The following is a 24,100-nucleotide window of genomic DNA, read 5'->3' as shown; positions in this document are numbered from 1 at the left end:
GCCTGTGTGCCTGCATGTGCATTCCGGCCTGCGCCTCACCTCTGACAGCCAGTAGGTTTTCAAATTTAGAGGACCAGTGGGCCAGTAAAATAAAAAATCATTCTTTTCGGTCAAACCCTGTTCCTCCCTCTGTCCCGCTCAACCCCCGTGGTTCCCCTCCTCCGCCCCTCTCCCCTGCCCTGCCCCCTGTCTCGGTGCCACCCCCCCCCCCCCCCCGCAGGGTCAGAAGTCCAGGGTGTCATGCTGAAAGCGCAGCCGGGGGCTATTCTCGCTGTAGAACTGGCTGAACCAGCGGCGGTGCTTCTGGATAGCCGAGTCCTCCTTCACCAGCATGGGCTTGGAGATGTACTTCTTGTTGTTCCAGATCATCACGTCCCGCTCAAACTGTCAGGGGGGAGGAAGGACACCATTACAGGACACACAGGCCGTGTGGATGCAAGAAAAAGGACATGGAGATTCTATATGATTAAAGGTGTCTGCACTGAGCAGCTATACTCTGACAATGGCAGCGTAGCATAGTGGTAAGGAGCAGGGCTTCTAACCAAGAGGTTGCTGGTTTAATTCCCCGCTGGGGCACTGCTGCTGTACCCTGTACCCAGAATTGCCTCAGTAAATATCCAGCTGTATAAATGGAACATGCGAAATATAACATGTAAAAATTATAGCCTGTGTAGGTTTCTCTGGTTAAGAGTGTCTGCTAAATAATAATAATAGATAAATAATAACTGGAGCTGTGTGAAGTTCCCTCTGATTCGGATAATAATAATAATAATAATAATAATAGCAGCACTACTCTGAGAACAGGGTTAAAGCTTGTTTCCTGAAGCATGCCGGCAGTGGGTTCTTTTTGGGGTGTGTCTGCGGGTGTCGGAGGGGACCTGGGGTGGTACCTGGATGCACTCGGCCCTCAGGATGAATTTGGGCACCAGGGGAGGGATGCTGCTCTGGTAGAAGATGGTGTGGGAGACACACTGAAGCAGCGGCTCCACCGGGGTCACGCAATGCATAATCACCCCGCGACCCAGGAAGCTGTGGTCAAAGTGCAGGAACACCACACCCGGGCCCACCTGCAGTGCACAGAGGACACCAATCAGTGCACACAACACACATAATCATGTATACACACAAACAGAAAACATGCACACACACACACACTCATGCACACAACACACATACACACACACACACACACACGCCCGCGCACACACACATACTCACACACATATCCACACACTCATGCACACATCACACATACACACACACACACACGCACACACACACATACACACACTCATGCACACACATGCACATAACACACATATACATACACACACAGGCACACGCACAAACACACACAACACAGGGTCAGATTTTGAATCCATTGGAACCATACCTTGTATCACCCGATCCCACACATCCACCTGACATATTTTTGAGGACAAGAGAATTCACTATTACAGTATATTGGTCCCAGTTTACTATGCACTAATGAGTTTACTACTACGGTGCACTATTGAAGTATACTATGGAGCTGGGAGACACCTGGACTACAACAGGTGAGGCAGTACCTGTCTGGCCACCACGTCCACATCGAGCAGGGGCCAGTGGCGTCCGAACACAGTGAGCGCGTGCTTGACCAGCATCTGAGAGCAGTGCTTGTTAGGCTCCGGTTCTGGCTTCCACTCCACCTGGGACACAGAGGGATGGGCAAGTCTCCACAAACAGCCCTACAGCTCCACAGCACAGCCAGAACAGGACAGCTCCAGAGAGCCTGGCATCACTGAAATACACTGATCTCTCCTCTCACCTTCCAGTCATGGCGCACAAACTCCCAGGTCTTGCTGTTGGTGTAGCGCAGGTCCACGCCGCTGACTATACCTGGCGTGTGCAGGTGTGCCAGGTGAGCAATGTCAGCTGCATTCTCTGGAATCTCCTGCAGAGGGTAGTCACAGCGAGAGGGACAGACAAAGAGTTGGGGAGAGAGGAATACAGATAGAGTGAGACATACAGGAAGAAAGAGGAAGAGCATCTGTACTTCTTCAGATCTCTGTCTGTGCCCCGTGCTCAGAGTGACCATGGCATTTAACAAACCTACATGCAGACAGACAGAAAAATACACACACACACACACACACACACACACACACACACACATTCTCGCACACACATATCCACACACACACACACACACACACACACACACCTCGATATGGGCGTTGATGAAGTGCTCGGTGCGGCCCCTGTAGACCCACTCTCCCCGGGAGATTTCCCCCTGCTCCGGGATGGTCCAGCTGGGCTCGGCGCCGTCGCAGTGGAACCACACCAGCACCAACCCGTTCCTCTCACAGCTGGGCCAGCACCGCACCTTGGCAAACTCCGGAACTGGGACACCGGGCATGGAGGAGGGCGTTAGACTCAACCCTGCCCAAAGCTGTTCTCTTCCTCTTGAATACAAATAACTGCATGGGACTGTTAATTAAAATGCATTGCACTAACAGTGTTGATTGTAGCATGATTGAACTGATATATTTGTAGAAAGACTGGCCCAGTATTTTGAGGGGTGAGACACTCCAAATGCAGCAGGATCTTGGCAGCAGTGTGGCACAGTGGTTTGACAAGGCAGGACAGTGCCATTACACCCTTGAGTAAGATTACTCTAAGTGCCTCTGTGAGTACCCAGCTGTCTTACATTAATCTTACATTCATACTTAGTTGCTTAGCAGACAGTCTTGTCCTGAGTGAGTTGCAAAGGCTACAATTTTTTTCTTTATCTATTTATACAGCTGGATATTTACTGAGGCCACTCTGGGTTAAGTAGCTTTGCCAAGCATGCAACAGCAGTGGCCCAGCAGGGAGTCAAGCCCTGCTCCTTATTACTATACCTCCCTGCTGCCCCCTTGATGTATAGGTATGTAAGAAGTCCTGGATGCAGGCATCTCCCAAGAAATAAAAAACAGTAAGACAGGCAGGTGATTATACCTGGCACACTGGCATGCCTGGCACACTGCTAAATAGCCCAGCCACACAAGGGCAACACCAGTGCCAGTACACAGATGCACACACACACCCGCGCATGCGCACACGCACACGCACACACACACAGGATATTTGATGAAAAGGTCAGTCGGTCACCTTTCTCAGCGTAGGGGATCCGCACACACTTCCCGTCCTCCCCCCGAAACTGCCAGCCGTGGAAGGGGCACTCGATACACCCCCCCACGACCCGCCCGCCCACCGCCAGGTTGGCACCCAGGTGGGGGCAGTAGGCGTCCACCACATAGGCCGTCCCATCCTGGCCCCGAAAAACTGCCACCTGTTCACCTGAAACAGAGAAGGGGGACAGGGAGTCGGTTACTGAGAGAGTGAGTCAGAGCCCCTGAATGAGAGTCAGAGAGAGTACAAATCAGTGAGGGAGAGAGACAGGAGGTTTCTGTGGTGCCTGTTTGTTTTATTGCAAATAAAAAATGCATGGAATGTGACCTTTGTGGCGGTTTACGTCACGGATCCTTGAAAAACTCTTCCGTGTGAGGACACATTGATGCACCCTCCGCCCGACGAGACAAACAAGAACACGTCATGCTTCCTTCACATTCCTCCAACAGAACAGGAACCATTCTTAAGGAGGTTACAAGTTATCAATTTCCATGTAACGGAGGAGGCAAGGACACAGCAATCGAGGAAATGACACATTTGAGCACTATTGGGAATGCAGCCATTGCACTGTTGGGCTGGGTGTGCATTTTTGCTCGCAGCTTTGGGTTTAACACTGGCTCTTGGATGGTGTGTGGATGGTGGTCTCCTTGCTGGCGTAACATTTTGTGTCTTTTTGGTTGATGTCCTAGTGGGGTACGCTGTTGTACCCTTAAAGAAGATGTTTACACTGATTTGGTGTAACTTCAGTAGACATCCAGATATATAAATATACAACACATATAAAGGTTGCTTTGACAGTTGCTCTTGATAAAGGCATCCTCTGTGATAATCAATGAGGCAATTAGTGTGAAAGGGGCTGACGTTCAGACACTGTCCACCAGGTGTCCCCACTGCAACCTCAGGAAAAATCTCAGCAGTCCTTAAAGTTTTCAGGACTTGGAGAAGGTTTGAATGAGACCTGAAGAAGAACCAGTGGTGCACAAATTAAAGTTCTTATTCTGATCCTATCCCTGTCAAACATTCCAGCAGACCTGTCTGTGATTAAAGTTTGTGTTCATGTCTAATATAGAGCTCCTCTGAAATTATTGAGAAGTACTTCATCTGACAATCATCCTAATGTCAAAGCATATGGCATGCTTGCTTGTACAGTATGTTGACTTCTTCATTTTTTTCATAAATGTCAAACTGAAGTGCAACTTAATGGAGATCACTGATTTAAATGCTTATAAACTTCATTTGTAAAAGTGTAATTGTCCATTACGTGACACTGTTATTAAAGATGATTTCATGAGGTACAATGTGTTTGGTCTACTATGTGTCATCTACTTCTTGTAACCAAGTAATGACAGATATTGAGGTTTTGACACATACATTATTGCCATTCATTGCCATAGAATAATATTAGGTAGACAGAATGATACTTGTCTTCTCTCTGCCTCAGTAATCAAAAAGGAACTTGAGTTAAAAATAAATCAACTCTCCTAAGACAGGCAGAAATACACAAGCACAGTGTCAGACCTGAAGGAAAAGGTACATTTCAGAATCACTTCTCCATGTGCGTAGGTGTTGGGAAGATATTCAATCATTGTGTTTGCAATGTTTGTCTATTTTAGATTAAATCCCTTGTGAGTAAATTAAAAGATTCTGAACCACTGGCTTTGTAGACAGAAGAGGAGAACAGCTGAAGGTGACAGACTGGAACAGGCCCATTTGCCTACACTGTAAATATTGGCAAAGGCTGATGATACAGCTACACCGTAGAGGCAGAAATACATTCTGGCTTGTGACTGAGTTGTGTGGCAAGGCATTCGTGACTGAAACTGTCAACTACTCTCCATGCAACAACTTCTGTTCACACCTTTGCATATTTCCAGATGGATTCTGGCAGCGCTTCCCAAAAGTAAGGTGCAACTGAGGTGGAAGAAATCCATGACCTTACGATGGCCACAAATTCAGAATGACAAAGCCAACTGAGAGGAGGTAGACAACCTGAAAATAGAGCTGGAAAATGTCACCAAGCTTTGCCAGCAAGCTGAGCTGCAGTAAGCACCAAAGCCAAAAAAAAAAAAAAAAAAAATTCGGCTCCAGATATGAAATGCAACGTGCCAATAATGCCGACATCTTCCCATTATCATTTTTTTAAAAATCCCCTGGATTTTGAGCTGTATTTCATATAACTATGTGACATAATTGAGGTGTGACACAGGAGTTGAGCTGAAAAGAGAACGAGCTGAGCTGTGGAAGGCTTGAAGCCCCTGTGCTCTTTCTGTTGCAGAGGAGAACAAAGCCGTTTACCATGGAGATTGACGCCTTTACACAGGCAACAATCGAAAACCAGAACAAAGAGCACTAACTGAACACACAGGGGAGCATATTCAAACAGCACCGCTAGTGCAGGTCTCTCTCATCACACATTTTCACTGATTGTTATGGCTTTTTATTCCATTGGGTATTTACTAGGTGTCACCATTAGTTTAAAACATTAAAAGCAATGGAGCATGTTTGGTACTGTGGCTCATAAACTGTATAAAACATTGTCATTGCCAATATAGACTGTGGAATATTTTCACGATTCACACAAGTATATACGTACACTTTCACTGGTGAATGCGAATGATTACGTTTAAGCTTTCCTTTCCCATGTCTAGTGTGAACTGGTCCCAGTGCATCCCATGGTTCTGCCTGTTGGCTCCTACACTGATTGTCACCTGTCTCTCCTCACACTGCCTTCCATAAGAAGAGGGCACAGGAGAACTTGGTAAGAAGGAAAAGATCTCTAAGTTCAGAGAAAAGTAGTTTTGTGATTTGATGCATTTGCTTGAGACTGTTCATTTCCCTGCCTTTTTCTCTATAGATGTATCAGAGAAACCAATAACCTTCTCGGAGGAGCCACTGAATTCAACTCAGATGGGTTATTGACAAGCTCTGGGCTGTTTAATGGCCAAGGATTGATAAATTGATGGTAATACATCAATCAAGGTCTGACAGAAAACAGCTGAGATGGCGATAGCATATTCTGTTGATTTCCATCCAAACTTGGATTAAATCCTCCTTGCGGAGCTAAACGGCCGATGCTCCTTTGCAGGGTAAAGACTGAGCTTGTCTGAACGGTGCTGCTTCTCTGCTTCCGGGCTGGTGGAGGTCGGTGAGGAACTGGCCAGTTTGAAGCAACCAGTCTCTCTGTATCTTTGTGTCATATGTTCTTGGTATGTCCTATTCACACACAACACAGAACACGCTACTGACAACATCAGCAATTTCATAGTTTCGATGAAACTACTGACATTGCCTGTCACGCCAAACTCTCCATTTCCCTACATTATGTAGATGTCATGGGAATCAGTAAAATATGTTTCATTATTTTTTTTGACACTTCGGAAGGTCGTGATGCTTTGTCAGTGTTCACTCCTATGGTGCATCATGTACCTGATTTGTTTTCGTTGGCAGCAGGGTGTCTGCAGTGAGAGGACAGCGCTCAGCTCAGGAGAGACACGATGCCCAGGAGCTCGAGACAGTTATGGCATATCCAGAGCAGGACACAGGCAACTCCACAAACCTGCACTGTCCTCAAACGGTAAACACTTCAAATACCAGTGTCTGAAGGAGTACAAGACATTTTGGGCTTAATTCATGAGTTGAATCTTGTGTTACTATTCTCTTTTATCCATGGTGGAAGGGTGTTTTTTTCTTGCCATTGTAACCCTGGTCTTGTTTCAGTGGATATTATGCATTGCACACTGTATGGGAAAATGTTTATGCAAATTAAATACACTCATTTTGAATTGTTAGTAATGAGCTTGTATTATATGGCAGTATATATGTCATGTTTTATGTATCTGTTATTATGCTTGTACGTGACGGTAATACAATACCAGCAGTCACTGGTGTAAATGGAGCACAAAACATTTCAAGACTTCTCCGAGAATTTAACAAGCTTTCTCAAATGAACCTCAGGGTAAGTGTTTGTTTGGACGTACCACTCACACCCCAAGTCAAGGTTGAATTATACACGCTTATGGGTATGTCTAATCACACACACCTCCTGGGCTGTGTTCCTTCCTCACAGAGTCACCCTGGCTCCCTCTTAATGTCACATCAGAGTGCAGAGTCACTTTAAAGCCCTGCTCGCAGTCTGTCCCAGAGCACTCTGGGAGCCGCGGGCTCAGGTGACCGTCCACTCGCTGACAGCGGAACCGGGAACACGTCCGATAAGCCGCGGGGAAGCGCAGAGGGTTACGTGAGGCCCAGCCAAAAATTGCGGCCTAGCTCCTGACCCCGTGACCCCGAGAGCAGAGATTAAACTGAGATTAGAGCTGTCTGCCACCTGAGCCTCGGCAACAGAGCACCGCTGATACTGAGACGCAGCAGCAGCAGCTGAGCTGTTACTGAGATAACTCTGACTGGGCTACGGAGCAAACTACATTCACGCAGGTGCAGCAGAGACTTCCACTACCCGTAAATAATGATTGTAAATCACACTACTATTTCACTCATTCATTTCTGTTTGTTGGCTATCAGATGCCCTCATCCCGCATATCTCTCAAATCATGCATTTATACAGACGGATATAAACATTGAAGGAATTTAGGTCAAGGATCTTGCTCAAGGGCACAGCGGCTGTGCCCCACCTGGGAGTCGAACTGGCAACCTGTGCTCCGTAAACAAAACCGCCACACATCTCCCCCAACTGCAGGTGAAGGTCCTGTTTCAATAGTCCTGTGATGTTGTTTTTTTTCTACAATGACCTAAAAGAAACAGAATCAGAACTGTTTCCTTCAACCTTAGAGAGAGAAAAAAAAACTTTAAATGAATGCGGTGAACTCTGGAAAACTTTAACTCCAGAGCTTTGCGCTGAACGGGCAGGGCCAAATATGCCATCCAAGATGTGATTTAGGTCATCTAATCTGGGGCAGGCTCTTAAGGGAGTCTGCGAAACTGGCACAAGCGGAGGGAGAAAGGAGTCTGACGCGTCCCTCTTTAAAAAGAGGAAGGGGGGTACAGACCTCCAGTCTGAAATGTGACCGTCTCCGCTACCCCCCTGGGGGAGTACTCCTTATTCGGAACTCACAGAGGTCACTTACAGCACGCTGCAGCAGTTCTTTTCAGACTCTGAGCGGACTTTCAAGGCGTTAGAGGTCCTTGCCAGTACTCCCAACTTTTTTTTTTATCACTTTATGAGCAAGAGTTTTATGTTTTTTATGAGTTTTAGCATCTGAAATGGCTTTATGAATGTCTTTAGTGTCTGACTCTTACACGCAAGGCCAAGGTTTGCTGTCAAGGCTCAGTCTTTCACACTTAAGCGCTGTTTTTAGCCCACAATTTTTATGAATGAATGTCCCTTCATTCTCCATGCCAAGCTGGCTCCGCCCACTCTACTACACCCTTTCTGTGTGGTCTCGCACGCTTCCACACCTGTCCTGTGCCCAGACAGGACAGCTCTACACCTGGAGAGAGGGGGGCATTGGGTTAAATAAAGAAATCTCTTTCTCCCCATGCACATGGCCAGCTGAGTCCCGGTCAGCCCTCGGGGTCCGATGTCAGACCCTGTCCTGCTTCCCGAGGCCGTGAGGCCAGGTGACGCACAGGTGTGGCCCTGGGGGTGAGGCTGTCGCAGGGTCACTCTCCCCAACGCACCTGGGTGCCAAGCGCACATCAGCGAGGAAGCAGTACGAAATTTTACAGCCTGATGTGTAATTACAGTGGGTATTGAGCATGAGACCTTTGTGGCCATAGCAGATGCTGCAACCACAAGGTCACTGAGCTAGCCAGCCGTGGCTGCGTCGACCTGATTACCGCACCGGCAGCGTGAGTTTGACCCCTGGCACAGGGCCTCTCCGGCGGTGCTGCAGCACCGTTGTCTCTTGGCTTTCTTTGGCCAGCGCAGGAAAGCAGAGGCATTCTGAGACTGTGAACAGCGGCACCGTGGCTTTTCAGAGTTAGCCAGCGCGCAGTGACACTGTCCCGCCAGAGGAACAATGAAGGGAGGAGCCAATGCAGTGCAAACGCAGCATGCCAAATGAGGACGAGCAAGCTCTGCAACTACAGTCAGCCTCTCTCTCTCTTTCTCTCTCTCTCTTTCTCTCTCTCTCTCTCTCTCTCTCTCTCTCCCTCTCTCTCCCTCTCTCTCCCTCCCCTTCTCTGTCTCTCTCTCTCCCTCTCTCTCTCTCCCCCTCTCTCTCTCCCCCTCTCTCTCTCTCTCCCTCTCTCTCTCTCCCCCTCTCTCTCTCTCCCTCCCCTTCTCTGTCTCTCTCTCTCCCTCTATCTCTTTCTCTCTCTCTCCCTCTCTCTCTCTCTCTCTCTCTCTCTCCCTCTCTCTCCCTCTCTCTCTCTCTCTCTCTCTGTCTCTCTCGCCATGGTAACTACCCCAATGCCTGTGTTTGAGTGACAGTACCACACTGGCACACAAACAATGAAGCTGATTCTATTTCCCAAGCAGTATTCTAAGGCAAATCCTATTAATATTATAAAGCTAAAAAATAAAAACAAACAAATAAATGTATTATTTTTCCAGAAGGAAGCAGAGGAGTGGCACCTGTATGTGATTGCTACTCTTTGTTCTAGACACCTGAAACAGCCAGATAAAAGGATAATGTGAAGGAGAACCTTTTATGTGCGGGGCAGCAGCTGGCACCAGTACAGATAACAGATAAAACTGTGAGCTACGCGAGTCTACTCTGGATAAGAACACACGATATGCAAACATGTCAGCCATACTGAAGCTGTACCTTGCTACGTCATTACAGTATGTCTCATGACCTTGAACTGGCAACCCTCAGGTTTCAAGTCCAGTTCCACAACCAGAGGACAAAGCTTGTACGCCACATGACCTTGTTACGTGTTCAGTAAGAGCGGCAACTTGTATGCATGAAGTAAGGGTTGCAGCATTAGGGCAACCGTGTGCACTGTTCATTACATAATTCTGACCGTAATGAAGACACCAGAGATAAGCCTGAACTTAAAACCAGCCGGGTTTTTTTTCTCATTCTGATAGAGGTGATTTTGTGTGAGGGGCAGAAAGATAACAGTATCATGGATGCAACCAGGCATAAAGGAATTAGCCCCTACTGGGTGATCTTTACTCATGCTGCCACCCTCTGCACAAACAGCTTCAGGAAAAACCTTGTTAACAATTACAGTGCAGTTCTGCTAAGCACTCTTGACACGTTTGCCCCTGGTTACAGCAAAAATGTTTAGCATGAAAGGCCCGCAACCAGGTACAATTGGGAAACACGTCTACTTTGCGCCAAGTTATCCAGTCAAGTCATGCCAAGACCAGAGCACAGACAGAGGGGGAAGAGCCTGGATGCCTTCCACCTGCCACTCACACACACTCACTCAGTCCAGTCACAGTCCAGACTCAAAGTCATCTTCCTGGCCTTGCCATTTTGAGCTTAACAAATACAATCCCAAAGTTTTCTTTGACACAGTTGCTTGAGCCACTGATAAATGATAGGCCCCATTTATGCTGATACCCTCACACTTACCCGTACTGACTTCTTTAATATACTTAATGTTAATAAAATATATTGGTATTATGTATTTGCAGACATAGCTGTATATCCATACAGTTATGTCTGCAAATACAATAAATACACATACCCAGGACAACCCCTCAATTGGACCAGGAAGGCTTTGAAATAATACTGCTTAGGAGATAATTCTGAACTAATCAAAGTACCTATGATCTCTAAATCATCCTAAGACATGAAAAACATTAAAAATGTAGTTCTTGTGCCTCAATCTGGAAAAAAACTGACAATGGTGGCCTATGGTGAAGATGTCTGTTGCATAACTGTGAGTTGCTGCAGAGCTAGCCTGGAGCTGCTGTGGAATACTTTGCTGAAAAAAGTAAGACTGAGCATACTAACAGTAATCAGTGAAGCTTCTGCATGCTGCAGTTCTTGCAAATCTCATTTAAATTAGCTGATCCTTTCGCATCAGTCACGCACTGCATACATAGCATACAGTACAGCTAGACCGTTAGAACCCGCACACAATGAAACATCAAGCAAGCGGTCAGAGGAAAGTCATCGAAGTCCATGTTACCAGAAACACCCATAGCGGGCAACCTCATTCAAATCAACCCACAGCCCGGTGCCACGCCCCACGCCACGCAGCTTCTGCGGCCGGTGCACCTCCTGCCTCTGAGGGTGCTCCTGAACCCGGATCAGCTCACGCTGCTACGTGACTGACAGCTCTCTTTGCAATCTGGTGAGGCAGGTGTGAGACCGCAGGAATGTCCTCCTGTAACACAAAGAGGAATCCTAGACAGCACGAGGGAGGTGGGGAGGAGCGGGCCACAGCCTCGAGCTGCTCCTCACTGCGCCTCCTGCTCGGACTCGCCCAAGCGAGAAAGAATTCAGTTCATCAGCTCAGCTCTGGCAACATCTTCCATCTTTCCATCCCCCACCCACCAGGCGAGCTACAGTGCTACCTGAAACACAGCTACAGTAACTGTAGGCACAGCCTCCTGTCCGCTTATGAGAGCCAGTCCCCTTTGAGCTCACATGGCTCTTGTGCGGTGGTGTCCCCGTCAGACGCCGTTTGAAGAGGTCATCTTCGCGGTCATTGTATATCATTTTGTGGGCACGCCACGGGAATATTAAACATTTGCACAATTTCCAGCTTACAGATGATGAACCAGCATGGTGCTCCCCCTTGGAAAACGTCAAAGTCAAAATGTGCCAGCAGAAATTAACTATGGTGGATGAGGTGAGTCAAAACTGTGATTAGCTGCAATTAAAAAAATGACTGCCTTGTTTATCTTTCAATGAATTACATGCTACTACAGCTCTAGTTAATCTGTGCATGTGTGTGTGTGTGTGAGTCTGTGTGTGTACTTGTGTGTGCATGTTTATTTGTATGTGCATGTCTGTATGTGTGTGTGTGTGTGTGTGTGTGTGTATGTGTGTGCGTGCGTGCGTGCGTGCGTGCGTGTGTGTGTGCGTGCGTGTACGTGAGCATGTTGTCTGCACGTATGAATTTCAGAGTGATTAATGTGTCCATTAGCGAAGGTGTGGGAAACCAAAAACAGAGCGAAGACTTGACCTACCAGTTCCTTCTGCACCACCCCCACACAATCTGTTAGTGCAAGCTCCCTCCACCCACGTCCCATCCACCTACAGCCTCCCGTCCTGCCAGAGCACCTCCCGCCCTGAGTGTTACTGTCACTGAACAAGGGCCCACGGGCTAGTGGAAGTCTCTTCTGGATCTGTCTGTGTGTGAATAATACAAAGGACCCATGACTCGGGAGGAGCTGTGAGATATGGAATGGATGCATGAGTAATGATGAGTATGGATTCCTACAAACCCTCAGCTCCTCTGAATACACACACACACACACACACACACACACACACAGTCACGTCCTTCTTGGTTACCTGCTAAGCATGTTGAAGTGATGGTGGCTGTGACGGGAGTGTTAACGAAATAATCCTGATCTGATTAACCCTTACAGAGCATCCAGTGCGCAGAAATGACATCAACAAGTACATCATCAAATTTTCATCCCTTACCTGCCTCACAACCACAATTCTGTCACTGTCAGTCTGCCGAGGACGAGGACACTGAACAAGGGCTTGTGGGGGCAGAACTGTGCAGAGGCGCGAGGATGGGTTTCTGCAGGTTAATGTGTCTAAAACTAAAGACTTTAGGAAACAATCTGAACCTCCCTTACAGACTGTGATCAAAGGTCATGGAATTGAGTTTGTTGAAAGCTACAGGTACCCGGCTGCTGTCACATGACAAACTGCACTTTGATGTAAATACAGGTATTATCTGTGAGAAGCGTCAGGAGTGTTTGCACTCTTTACAGAAGTTGCATGTTTTTCATGTGAACAGAACAACGACATGACGTCACTGTTTTATAAATCTGTCAGTGAATCTGTTTGACCGTGATTGCCCGGTTTGGTAATATGGATGATCGTAACAAGGATCGTCTTATCAGGACTATAAAATTAGCTGACAAGATGCTTGGTGTACACCAGAGTTCCCTCTCTGATATCTTTGTTCGTCCAGTTTTGCTCAAAACCGGTTCTGCAGTGATCACCCTCTGCACAAGGAGGTTCCTGTCAAGATGCAGGTTCAAGTTACTCAAGGTCAAGTGCAATGGAATGATAAACTCATTCATCCCTGGTGCAATACCAGTGATAAATTGTGCACATTCCTTGCGCAATGAATCACGTTAATTTGTGGATATGTATGTCTGTATGTGTATGTGTTTGGTTTCTGTGTGACTCAGACTGCTGTAAAGTGAATTTCCCGTTTGGGACAGTAAAGTATTGAATTTGGACCTTATATCTGATACCCAGGAGGAAGTGTAGTGGTCGAGCCAGTGGGCATGTTAGCAGGTTTGACTGCACCATTGTGTGCTGGAGAAAGGTATTTGACCTAGATTGCTTCAGTAAATTTCCACCTGTGTAAATGGCTACTGTGCAGGTTGTTCTAGACAGGGATATCTGGCTGGCACACACTTCAGTTTTAAAAGAATGTCATGATCAAAGTCTCTGGGGGGTTTCTTGGCCTAGATTGGCCTAAGTTTTTGTAATCCCCCATTCAAATGACCTTCACGTCTTTTGTTTAAAGCGTCTAGGAAAAAAAAAAAACAAGAACAACAATGACGAAACACTTCCAGCCTGCCACAGCAATTAAATGGCTCAGTTCTGGTTGCCATGACAGCCCCACCTGTCCAAACACTCACGCACACCTTGGCCGGCATTTAGGTCAGGCAGGACAATATCGCTGGCTTACCTGTGAGATTGTTTCCAGGCAGCAGAGAGCACCAGCTCTGCTCCCCTGGTCCCCCACGCCAAACACAGCGACAAAGACCATTTGTCTGAAACTTTTCCATAAAAAAGACGAGAGCTCGGCAACCTGAGAGGGTGCTGCTGGGAAACCTGGCCAGGTTACAGACCCTGCCCTGCAGGGAGAGAGAGAGGCTGGGTGCAGGTGAAAAGGCTGCTACTCTCTGATGTGATGAGAAACAATATGATGGCAAGGCAACGCATGGCAAGGGTTCCAACTGTTGACAGGAGGAGTGTTAACTTATTTGTAAATGAGTTAATGTATATATTGATTCATTCATTCACTCATTCATGTGCGTTACCAGAGTGCTAGGGAGGAATGAAGTGCCAAAGCTTTTAAAATCTGAAACACTGACCTCATGATGTGAAGTTCAGTTCTTTAATATACTGTGAAATACACTTTAATAATATGGAACATGTTGTCAAAAATGTGTCTCTGTGTTCTCACAGTGGTGAGAAAAAGTAATGTAATAACACTTAATCATCCAGACAGTGAGACAGCTGTTCCTGGAATGACATTTCAACATAAGAAAAATAGAGGAAATGAGGTCTGGAGGTCACAACTATGTGACTGGGTTCCGCCATGGCCTACGAGGCTGACTGTCACGTGGGGGTGTTCATTACCATGACGATGCAATAATGACAGCCCCCCCACCACTACTTCCTGCACGCACTCCATGATATAATTACTGACTCTCCAAACCAGAAATCTGATCAACAGATTAAGAGCTCAGTGTATTGTTTTGACCCAAAAAAAGACCATTCCAACAACCTGCTTCCCTCTCTGATACATCCAAAGCAAACCCTGTGCTACGGGTCATGACAACACCCCCTACCCCGTAATTAAACACAAACAATGAACCCAACCCTTTTAGAAATGACAGGAGACACTTGCAGAATTTCTCTTCTGCCAAGAGCCGAGAGTGTGCCTATCTCTGTGTTGGGCCTGGTCTAGAACACTCTGAGGGATTCTCCTTCTACTACAAATTATATTATGCTATACCATTCGTTAATAACTCTTTGTGCAAAAAAAAAAACACAAAACACAAAGACATTGTTAAAAAAATCTACCTTTTCTGGTATTAATTTTTACCTATTCAATCAGCCTGAAATAGCTTCTGTAATTCACTGTATTCATCACTCTTGATAACTGAAAAACCTCAGTGCCCCTCTGAGTCAATAAATGTATATGATTAATTTATGAATCTGCAAGGCAATCTGTGCTGGTGTGAATCAATTAGAGTAGAACTCAATCTGTGAATGAGCAGGCTGGAGATTCGACGGCATGAGAAAAGCTCGCAGCTGTGAGGAGAATGTTATATAATCACAAACACCTCTCAAGCAATTAAACCTCTTACATAATCACGCGTTTTATGATTATGCCAGAGCTCTTCTGACTCTGAATACTGTAACTATTTTAGGGCATTATCTTAAAAGGCATTATTTATGTTTTAAAAGTGCTGAATAACAAGACAAAATTGGTGTGGAAAAAAAAAACCAAAGAGAAGTTCTTTTACTTTTTGTTGTTGTGTAACTGGGTCAGCCAAAGGCGAAATTTGATTAATGAGAAAAAATACAAAGAGGTGTTAGTTTTGGCAAAACCTTGCAGATTTTAATCACAAGACCAGGAAACAAAAAAACAAACAAACAAATCTAGATCTCCAAAAAACAGGTTCTTACAACCATTCAGTCATAATTTCCTGCATCCACCTAGTGAGAACAACAATGTAACAATCACCAACGATATCACTGTGCTGTAATGCCTGAGAAGGATTGCTAAGCCTCGGGTCATGTGCTGTTCGTCACTGTCTTGCTGTTGTGAACTGTGGAAACCGTATTATACTTGTAGTCCTGGTAAAAGCAGATGGTATGGTTTTTGGTACCTCTCCCTGCACAGTTGAAACACATGACACAAACAAGAAGATGTCTGATCCTCATTCAGGTTAACTTTTCAAGATGGGTGTAGACGGGTGTTGGTGAGTAAGAATGCTGGCGATGTGGAAGGTGGTTAGGAACCCCTGACATTTAAAAAAGGAGCTACATGTTCACATCACCACCCCAGCACCTGGGCTGATTCAGCAAATACCCAGTTATATAACCGTGTCATACTACAGTAAATTCTGTCAAAAAATGAGAAAAGCTATCCCTCTGTACAGCCCCCATTCACAACTGAAGGTACGGCAAACTCAGGGTGGTTAAAAGGCTTTTGGGGTGACAAAAATCGGAGGATAGACCAGTCTTTTTATAGTACATTGCACTACATTACAATCATTTGTAATGAATGATATGAAAACTATATGAAAAACACAAGCCTGGAATAGAGACATAACACAGCTGTATTTGTATGTGTTCCCGATTTAAAATTGGATACATTTATATATATATATATATAAATAACTCTTTTTTGTGGATCTTTGCATATTATGTCGTACTTTCTGTTGTATATGTCGTACTTTATGTTGTATATGTTGTTTTATGTTGTATTTTTAATATGTTGTGAGTCTGTATGGCTGCCGTCTTGGCCAGGCCTGTCTTGTAAAAGAGATTTTTGATCTCAATGGGACTTCCTGGTAAAATAAAGGTAAAATAAATAAATAAAAAGTGCTCATGTCGGTTCTTGCACTCTGGGATTCACAGTACTAGTCTAGATATTATTATTATTACCATAAGTCACTTCTGTTTATGTGCCAGTTGTGTCAAAAAGTGGCATTTTCCAGGCTACCAATAACGATCATTTTTCCTCAGACGGTTGCTCACCCAGAGAGGCTTGAAGAGGCAGCAGACAGAGGAGGTTTAGGGAGAGGCTTGAAGAGGCAGCAGACAGAGGAGGTTTAGGTCAGAGACAGAGGGGGAAAGAAAGAGGAGGTTTAGGTCAGAGACAGAGGGGGAAAGAAAGAGGAGGTTTAGGTCAGAGACAGAGGGGGAAAGAAAGAGGGGCAACTTTTTGTTTTTTGGAGGCTATTCTGATTGCACGCCCAGATGGTCTGGTTACCATAGCTACACTTATGCAATGGGTCTCACTATGACTCCAGTAAGTAGGACAGGGCAAATATTGCCTGATTCACACAGCGGGGCACTGAGACCAAGCCCGTGACACGGACCAGGAAGTACAAATTCCCCAGCCTGCCATGTGTTTCAGAGGGAACGCTGGAAGCCCCCTCAGAATCATGACACTCCTCTTTGCTCCACCTTCACCCACATACAAACATGACAGTGTGGACAGTCACATTCCAGGGCTGTTATCACTAAGAATGGAATGCCCCTCACTCCCAGGTTAGACCCGCCACAGAGCTGCATAATATGAAAAATATGAAATCCCAAAATCAGGAAGACTGCCAGCTACGTACCCCTAAACCTCTCTCCCTCTCTGCACGCCTGTTCAGGTGGGTCGTTTAGTTACCTGAAGTCAGACCTGCCCTGAAACTGCATGATTAGGCTGTGACTGTGAGACCTTCTTTATCAGCAGTTCTGTTGAATAACCACTGTCCCATGTGGGCTGGGCTGCCAGACCAACGGGCTCTCTCCCTGCCATTAAAGACTGTAAGCTGTTCGGAACTGTGAAAGCGGTCAGGGTCAGGATTGTGACACTCGCTGTCATCCGCGATTGCACTTTGCATTTTGCACGTTTAAACATGGTACTACTCTCTGAACTTGCCTCTACAAATGTTCCCATTGAGAGACTGACTAAACATAACATTACATTACATTACACGCATTTAGAAGATGATCTCATCTAGAGTGACTTCCAGCACAATAGGAAGAATCATAAATAAATCCAATCCCCACCCACAAAATGAAAATAACAAGAAAAAACGACATTATTTCTGTGTCTCTGGGCCCCATTTATTGATGATGCCTGTCCAGCTACACACTTTCCAGCGCGTATTCTCCCTCAGAGCGCTATTGTTTCTGTCATCAGCAAGGCTTTGATTGATTTGTTCAGCTTTCAAAATCAAGACAGCCTGATCAGGGTTGAAACTCTGTGTCGGGCATTTTTCCTCAAGTTCTGCAGCACGCACAACTGCAGGAGCTGCTGGAGAGCTTCCGTCAGAGCCTGAAATCGATGATGAAAACCGGTAGGAAAAGTTACTGCAAGACTCGCAAGATTCAAAGCCAGATCAGATTACAGTGTCATTGGAGGGTGTGCCATTTGCACTGCACTGTCAGGGCAGGAACACACTGCCTAGGGTGTTTGTTTTCTGACACGCTGGATATTTCTGGCACTAAATTAAACCTTGAGAGTTTTTACACCATCAAAAGCCATGAGGAGACCAACTGTTTTCAATGAGTGGCTACAGAGTTTTTGTACTTTTGAGGATGCAGAGAGAGAGAGAGAGAGAGAGAGAGAAGTGGTGCGCCAATACAGAGTTAGAACAGTCCATGATGCCGTATGAGAAATAAGAAGCAAATCACAGAACCTACTCTACCAGTTAGCTTGTGCCCGGTCTGGCCAACCATTGAAACCTTGTCATACAGCGCTTCTAATATTGTTGACTCCCTATGGTTTTCGCTTGTGTTGTACTGCCTCACTTGTAAGTCGCTTTGGATAAAAGCGTCTGCCAAATGAATAAATGTAAATGTAAAATGCGGAGTTGTCAGTCTCAGCCACAGGCGGCTCATTTTCCCTGTATGCGCCCGATGTTTGCCCTCTTGAGGCCAGACACCAAGCACCGGTACCTCTGATACAGAATTCACTTACAGGCAAATCCTGCACCACATGGATGCAGTTTATGATCTGCTTTTAATACATCTATAAAAATGCCACCTTTAATTGTTATGTGACACAAAATCCACATGAGAAAGAGACTGTGGACTGGGAACGAGAGCAAGAAAAAGAGCCCAGGGACAATCTTTCCCCCAATGGAGATCTTTGTTTGAGTTTGCTGTATTATTTTTCATATTTCACTTTGTTGTTTTAATTCAGTGACCTTGTGAGGGGGCAGTGAGGAAGATTTATTATCACTTTTAATCTTGCTTGCTCTGTAGCAAAATTACCAGCCTTAATTAGTGTCCTGTCTGGGCTGCTGTCTGTGAATCTTCACCATGGGTTTGTCACAGTCCTGAATAGTTACAACTTCACTGCACTGTGTGAGCATATATAAATCCATTAATATTTATGTAGCATTAATATGCAGTAAATATTTGACTGAATTCTGCACTTAGCATTGTTTGTGAAATATTTTATTACCCATGTTCAGCAACATAACCCCTGCCTGTAAGAATGCGTCTATAGAAAAAAATATATCAGTATTGATGACTATGGTGTTACTATTAATCCCCCACCAATTCAAATCACTACAGGGTTTCCGGGAATGTGTTGTGTTGTAAAAGAGGAGAAGCTCTGTATTGATGCAGATTGTAATACTGCAATTCATGCTGACAAAGGCAAACTTGGTTGTGACAACAAAACCTTTTAAAAGAATGCATTGTGCGAGATGAGGACGGATAGACTGAAGCTGGAATGACTCTTTAAAATCTTTGCCGGGGGATTTTAAACCTGCTGATAACGGTCCTCAACCTGTTTTTCTTGACTTACAAGCCTGGGCGATTTTAGAAAGAATTGATTCCTCTCTCTTAATAGTGGTGATTGTCTTAGCATCGCCTCTGTGCAATTCGGTTGCTATGCACTGCAGAATAAGGACTGGGCTGTGCATTTTGCACTTTTCTTGCTTGCACTTTACCTTTAAATTTTGTACTGTACTCTGCACTTGTGTCTGTGAATTCTGCAACTCACCCAGGTTGAGAATGATTAAACCTGATCCTTACCCTCAGTTAAAACAAAGGAAATGGGTGCTGTGTCTGGACTTCTGGGCCTCGTTGTTCGACAGATAGAAGCTCATCCACACACTTGCCAGGGTACATTCTTCTCAGAGTTCTGTGGCTTCTTTTGCATTGTATTGTATGAAACAACGCAGCTGTACCAAAAAGACTGGCTTAAAATCACTCAGATTATAAAAAATATATTGGAGACTAGTTTTGAACTTTTGGGGTTTTTAAATTATAGTTAAATTAAAATGATTTGAAGCATGCGTGCATTTTCTTCCACATTAGATTTATTGAAGTAAAAAGAAACCGGCAGGAAATATGTGGGCCTTATTTAAATTGCCAGTTCAATGTGAAAGAGATTCAAGATAATTATTCAAACTATTCAAACAAAGTTAAGCTCTCTACCTCCTCTGTACCATTATGTTACAGAAGAATCTGGGGCTGAGTTCCTGATAACAGAGGAATTTGACCTCTGTCAGTTTTCTAGTTATCAGAACCATGACGTTATGCAAGTACCAGGATGCCGACAAAATGGCAGGGATAAATATATAACCACTACGCAAGCATACAGTCTGTAGGACAGGCGTACATGTGGACTTAAATATCCTTAAGACGAGTGGGAAGGGCCGCTCTAGCACAAACATATCAGAATCGATGCTGCCTCTCCTAAAAAGCATGGCATGTGGGAGTTAAACTGTTATGCACTTTTTTTATATAACAATAGTTCACTGAAGTTTGGCATCACATGGCCAAGAGAACTTTTTTCCTACTTTGACCAAAAGTGGGGTTTGTTACATCCTTCCACGACACCCTGGCAGGACCCCCCCCCCCCTTCTGAAATGATTTTGGGTTGTCAGTGTACTCCCCTGATGTAGAGTTATTTCCAAGGAACTAATAATGAGTGCCTCCTTCAGGATCACTTTTTCAGAGAAATTCCTGCTTTGGAGGACAATGGCTCACCCACCCTGCATGATGTATTTACTCATGAGGCCTTGTGGGTCTCTCTCAAAGCTTTATGGGAAAACAGCCTTTAACTACCATGGGCTGTGGCACTTTGAACCATTAAACCAAACGGCTTCACAAGGTAGGGAGGAGGAGAGCTGGATTAGCACCCACAGCTTGGTGCACAACCACAGCGTAGAGCGTGGTCACCTAAAAATGAACACGCGTTTGAAAGAGCAGAGAGGAACTGGGGAGGCATGGCAAGCACCTATACATAGCTGCTCTCCACTGGAGGAGCCTCCCTGCCAATCAGCTGACGAGGAAGAGATGTCACACTGCACCAACTCGGACTGCGGTCTCTACCAAGATCCCGCCCTCTGCCCTTCCTCCCTTCAAAGCAAGAGATTCCAGCGTTACTTAAAGGGCTACAGTGATGGTCCGGCCACCTTATTAATATTCATGAGCAGACTACCTTCCTCCCCGGATGACTGGCTGAACATACAATCAGACGATTTGATTCAGAACCGAACAAGTTACACCAAGTATATCTTTCTGGTGGACGGGCCTGGCGCTCTTGTTTTAGGCTATTTTGCATGTTTGTTTTTTTTTTTGTTGTATACTTCCCCGTGTTCAGGCTGAATTGGCACCATGGCAACCATGAGAGGGGTGCAAAAGGGAGGAAAGTCAGCATATAGGGTCAGAGTTAAAAATATGGGTAGGAATCTTGCACCCATCCGTTCACAGTGATGACAACTCAAGATAAGCTGCGTGAGTGCAATAGCCTTTGGTCTAACGGTTACTGCGAGAGCATCGGCCGCAGGCCACAGCTCGACCCTGCACCCACACCTCCCACAGACATGGTTTTATAATAGCAATGGATTTGCATGAGTGCCTGCCTTCGCCGTTCCTCCTCTGGGAGCACAACGGATCTCTCAATGCAAAGCGCAATTAGGTACCACTGAAGCAGCAACTCTGGTGTAAACGTAGGGGAAAATATGGTAATGTTATTAAAGAAGCATTTCAACAGAGTGACAGTTAGGGTTGTACAGTTAGGGTTAGGGTTAGCACCTCAGGTGTTAAGTAACCCTTAGCAGCTGAGGTGTTAAGGGTTAGGGTTAGGGTTAGGGTTTGCACCTCAGGTGTTAAGATACGGAAAATACGGCAGTAGTACTAGAATAGCATATGAAGCAGCACATTTTGACTGGTTGCTTCAGAAGCCAGAGCTTTGGCTGAGGAGAGGAAAGTCCTCATCTTCTGATGTGTAAGGGCGTGAGCATGCAGGTCTGCTCATACCCAGGGCCGGTCACCTTAGCATAAGGCTTCAGGAGGAGGGATGGAGACAGCAGCGCCGTGACGATGCTCGGAGGCAGCTACATCTGGCAGCTCGGGCTGATCGATTCCTTGTGGGCGATGAGCACAGCCACGGCCGCTAAAAATACCCGTCTCCCCCGCAGCACCGCTGGGTTTTATCTTTAGAAAGTGCTGACAACAAATTCTGGGTGGGTTTCACCAGGGGGATGGGGGCGGTGGGGGCAAGTTCAAATGACAAAGCAAAGAGAGCAAAGAGATGAGCAAAGCTGCACAGTCTGCAGCTTTCCCGTTACGGCCCATTCTTCTTCCTCCACTCCATCCACTTTATAGTACAGGTAGAAGTAAGCAGCCATACAGGTGAAAACAGCAGCAATAGCAGCAGAGGTTACAGTGAAACTATTAGTACATTTATCAGTACCGCTATTGCTGTTACTACGGTTGCTGACGAATTTATTCCCCCGCAAACAAACCTCGAGTTTAAAATAAATATGGTAGCATGTCGAATATATTCGAGCGGGTTGTACCACCGCCGCCGCATAAATCTGGGTGAGGGCCGGTTTTTTGCAGTCATAGATTACGTATTAAAAACCGGCCATGTGGAGAGAGACCAGTGCTTAAATGTACAACACACGTTCACACGTTTACGGGGCCGAGGAGACATGCATAGACACGGCTATGTCAGCGCTTCCAGTAAAACGAGCATTCTTTCTTAAACTGACCTAAAAACCGCACTGTTACAAAACAGTCCGAGGGCAGTTATTTTTAATCCCATGCTTGCGCAGTTCTTTTAGATAGCCCGCGAGGAGGCATTGGACGCAATATGAGGACGACAGGAAAATAATGCGTTCAGCAAAATAATATTTTATCAGGACAGACAAGGGGCACCGATAGGCAAAGACAAAATGAAGCGTTACTGTCCACTCGGCCTGTCGCACCTGTGTTCTTTAATGCGTTTGGGAACACGTAGCCCATCGCTTTCGTTATCTGACGTTGCTGTGCGTACGGTGTCGGGCAGGAGGTACTTACCGAGTATCGTGACGCTCTTCACATCCCCTCGCTCCAGCATGTGTGAGTCCAGCACCCGGTACCAGCCGTTCGGATACACCGGCGGCAGCTCTCCGGTCTTCCGTCTCCTGCGCACCTCGTTGGCCGCCTGAGCGCGGGAGCGGCCGTCCTCGGTGATGTACCCCACCTCGTCGGGCGTGCGAAGCAGCTCCAGCGGAGCGAACAGGAGTCTGTACAGCCAGCCCAGCGCAAGGAGCGACACCCCGGCGAGGATGCAGGCTGCGGCGCGGGCAGGGGCACCGGCCAGCCCCGCTCTCCTCCACAGCTCCGGGTAGCCGCCCCCAAGAAGCGTGTCTGAAGGATCCCGCACGTCCAGCACAAGACCTGCCGCCAGGCTGATCCCTATCACCGCCAGCACCTTGACAAGACTCGAGAGATTGCTACTCTCCATGCCCGCGCTGTGTGCTGAGTGAGCTGCTGTTGCACCGACTGATTGAGGGAGAAGTGTGCCACCCTCTGCCGCACTGTACCGACGGTGTAGAACACAACGCTGTGATCAGTCGCTCATGCCCCCTGCCTCTGACAATCCGCTTTATACCTGACCTCTCGGTGTCTGTGCAGAAGAGAGCGTGATGTCGCATTTGTTGTCTGTGCTCTTCCTGTCTCGGGAGAGTTTATAAACCCCGGGACCACACTTCCTGCGTGCTGATATTTCCCTGGTAACAAGATGCGGCGGCCTCCCGCGTGCGGTTACACACTGGCCACTCCCACAGATTGTGAGGCGCGTGAAAGGTGAGGCTGAGGTGTGTAAGATAAAGATTATCGGGAGTATAATACGCTGTAAAATATAAAAAACATAACAAAATAAAAAAAAATTTGAACAAAGCTAAAGTTTTTTAGATTATTGTGTGTGTGTGTGTGTGTGTGTATGTGTGCGCGCGCGTGTGTCGGGGGGTGGGGGTGGGGGGGTTGGGGGCATTGTGGTTGGAGCGGTTATTGGTACATAATATAAGTGAAAAGGCTACCATTAGATACTAATACACTCATTTTTATTTCCCAGCACTAATGATTCCTATTCATATGAAACATGCTCTCTAACCAGGATCGGCGCCAGGAGAAAA

General features: G+C 46.1%; 1 protein-coding gene across 1 annotated transcript; it reads right to left on the bottom strand.

Moving 5' to 3' along the window:
• Positions 1–222: 222 nt before the first annotated feature.
• zgc:92275 (uncharacterized protein LOC436885 homolog) lies at positions 223–23,742 on the bottom strand. The gene is made up of 7 exons (XM_036529868.1): positions 23,001–23,742; positions 3,133–3,321; positions 2,204–2,382; positions 1,808–1,933; positions 1,569–1,688; positions 891–1,067; positions 223–384 (listed from the first exon to the last, which is right to left on the bottom strand). The coding sequence occupies exons 1-7, from the start codon at positions 23,428–23,430 to the stop codon at positions 223–225; spliced, it is 1,383 nt and encodes a 460-aa protein (XP_036385761.1). The 5' UTR covers positions 23,431–23,742.
• Positions 23,743–24,100: the final 358 nt, after the last annotated feature.

Source organism: Megalops cyprinoides, chromosome 5 (assembly GCF_013368585.1).
Source record: "Megalops cyprinoides isolate fMegCyp1 chromosome 5, fMegCyp1.pri, whole genome shotgun sequence".
Taxonomy (NCBI): domain Eukaryota; kingdom Metazoa; phylum Chordata; class Actinopteri; order Elopiformes; family Megalopidae; genus Megalops; species Megalops cyprinoides.
Note: the sequence above shows the minus strand (reverse complement) of the source record. Positions and strands in the feature narration are given on the sequence as shown.

What these genes read in the sequence shown, in the direction of transcription:
- zgc:92275 (XM_036529868.1), bottom strand. Translation starts at nt 23,430, where the DNA reads ATGGAGAGTAGCAATCTCTCGAGTCTTGTCAAGGTGCTGGCGGTGATA. An exon ending in TTGTGCGCCATGACTGGAAG is followed by an intron (nt 1,689 to 1,807) that starts GTGAGAGGAGAG and finishes TCTGTGTCCCAG; the next exon opens with GTGGAGTGGAAGCCAGAACC. An exon ending in TGAGGGCCGAGTGCATCCAG is followed by an intron (nt 385 to 890) that starts GTACCACCCCAG and finishes CCCCCCTGACAG; the next exon opens with TTTGAGCGGGACGTGATGAT.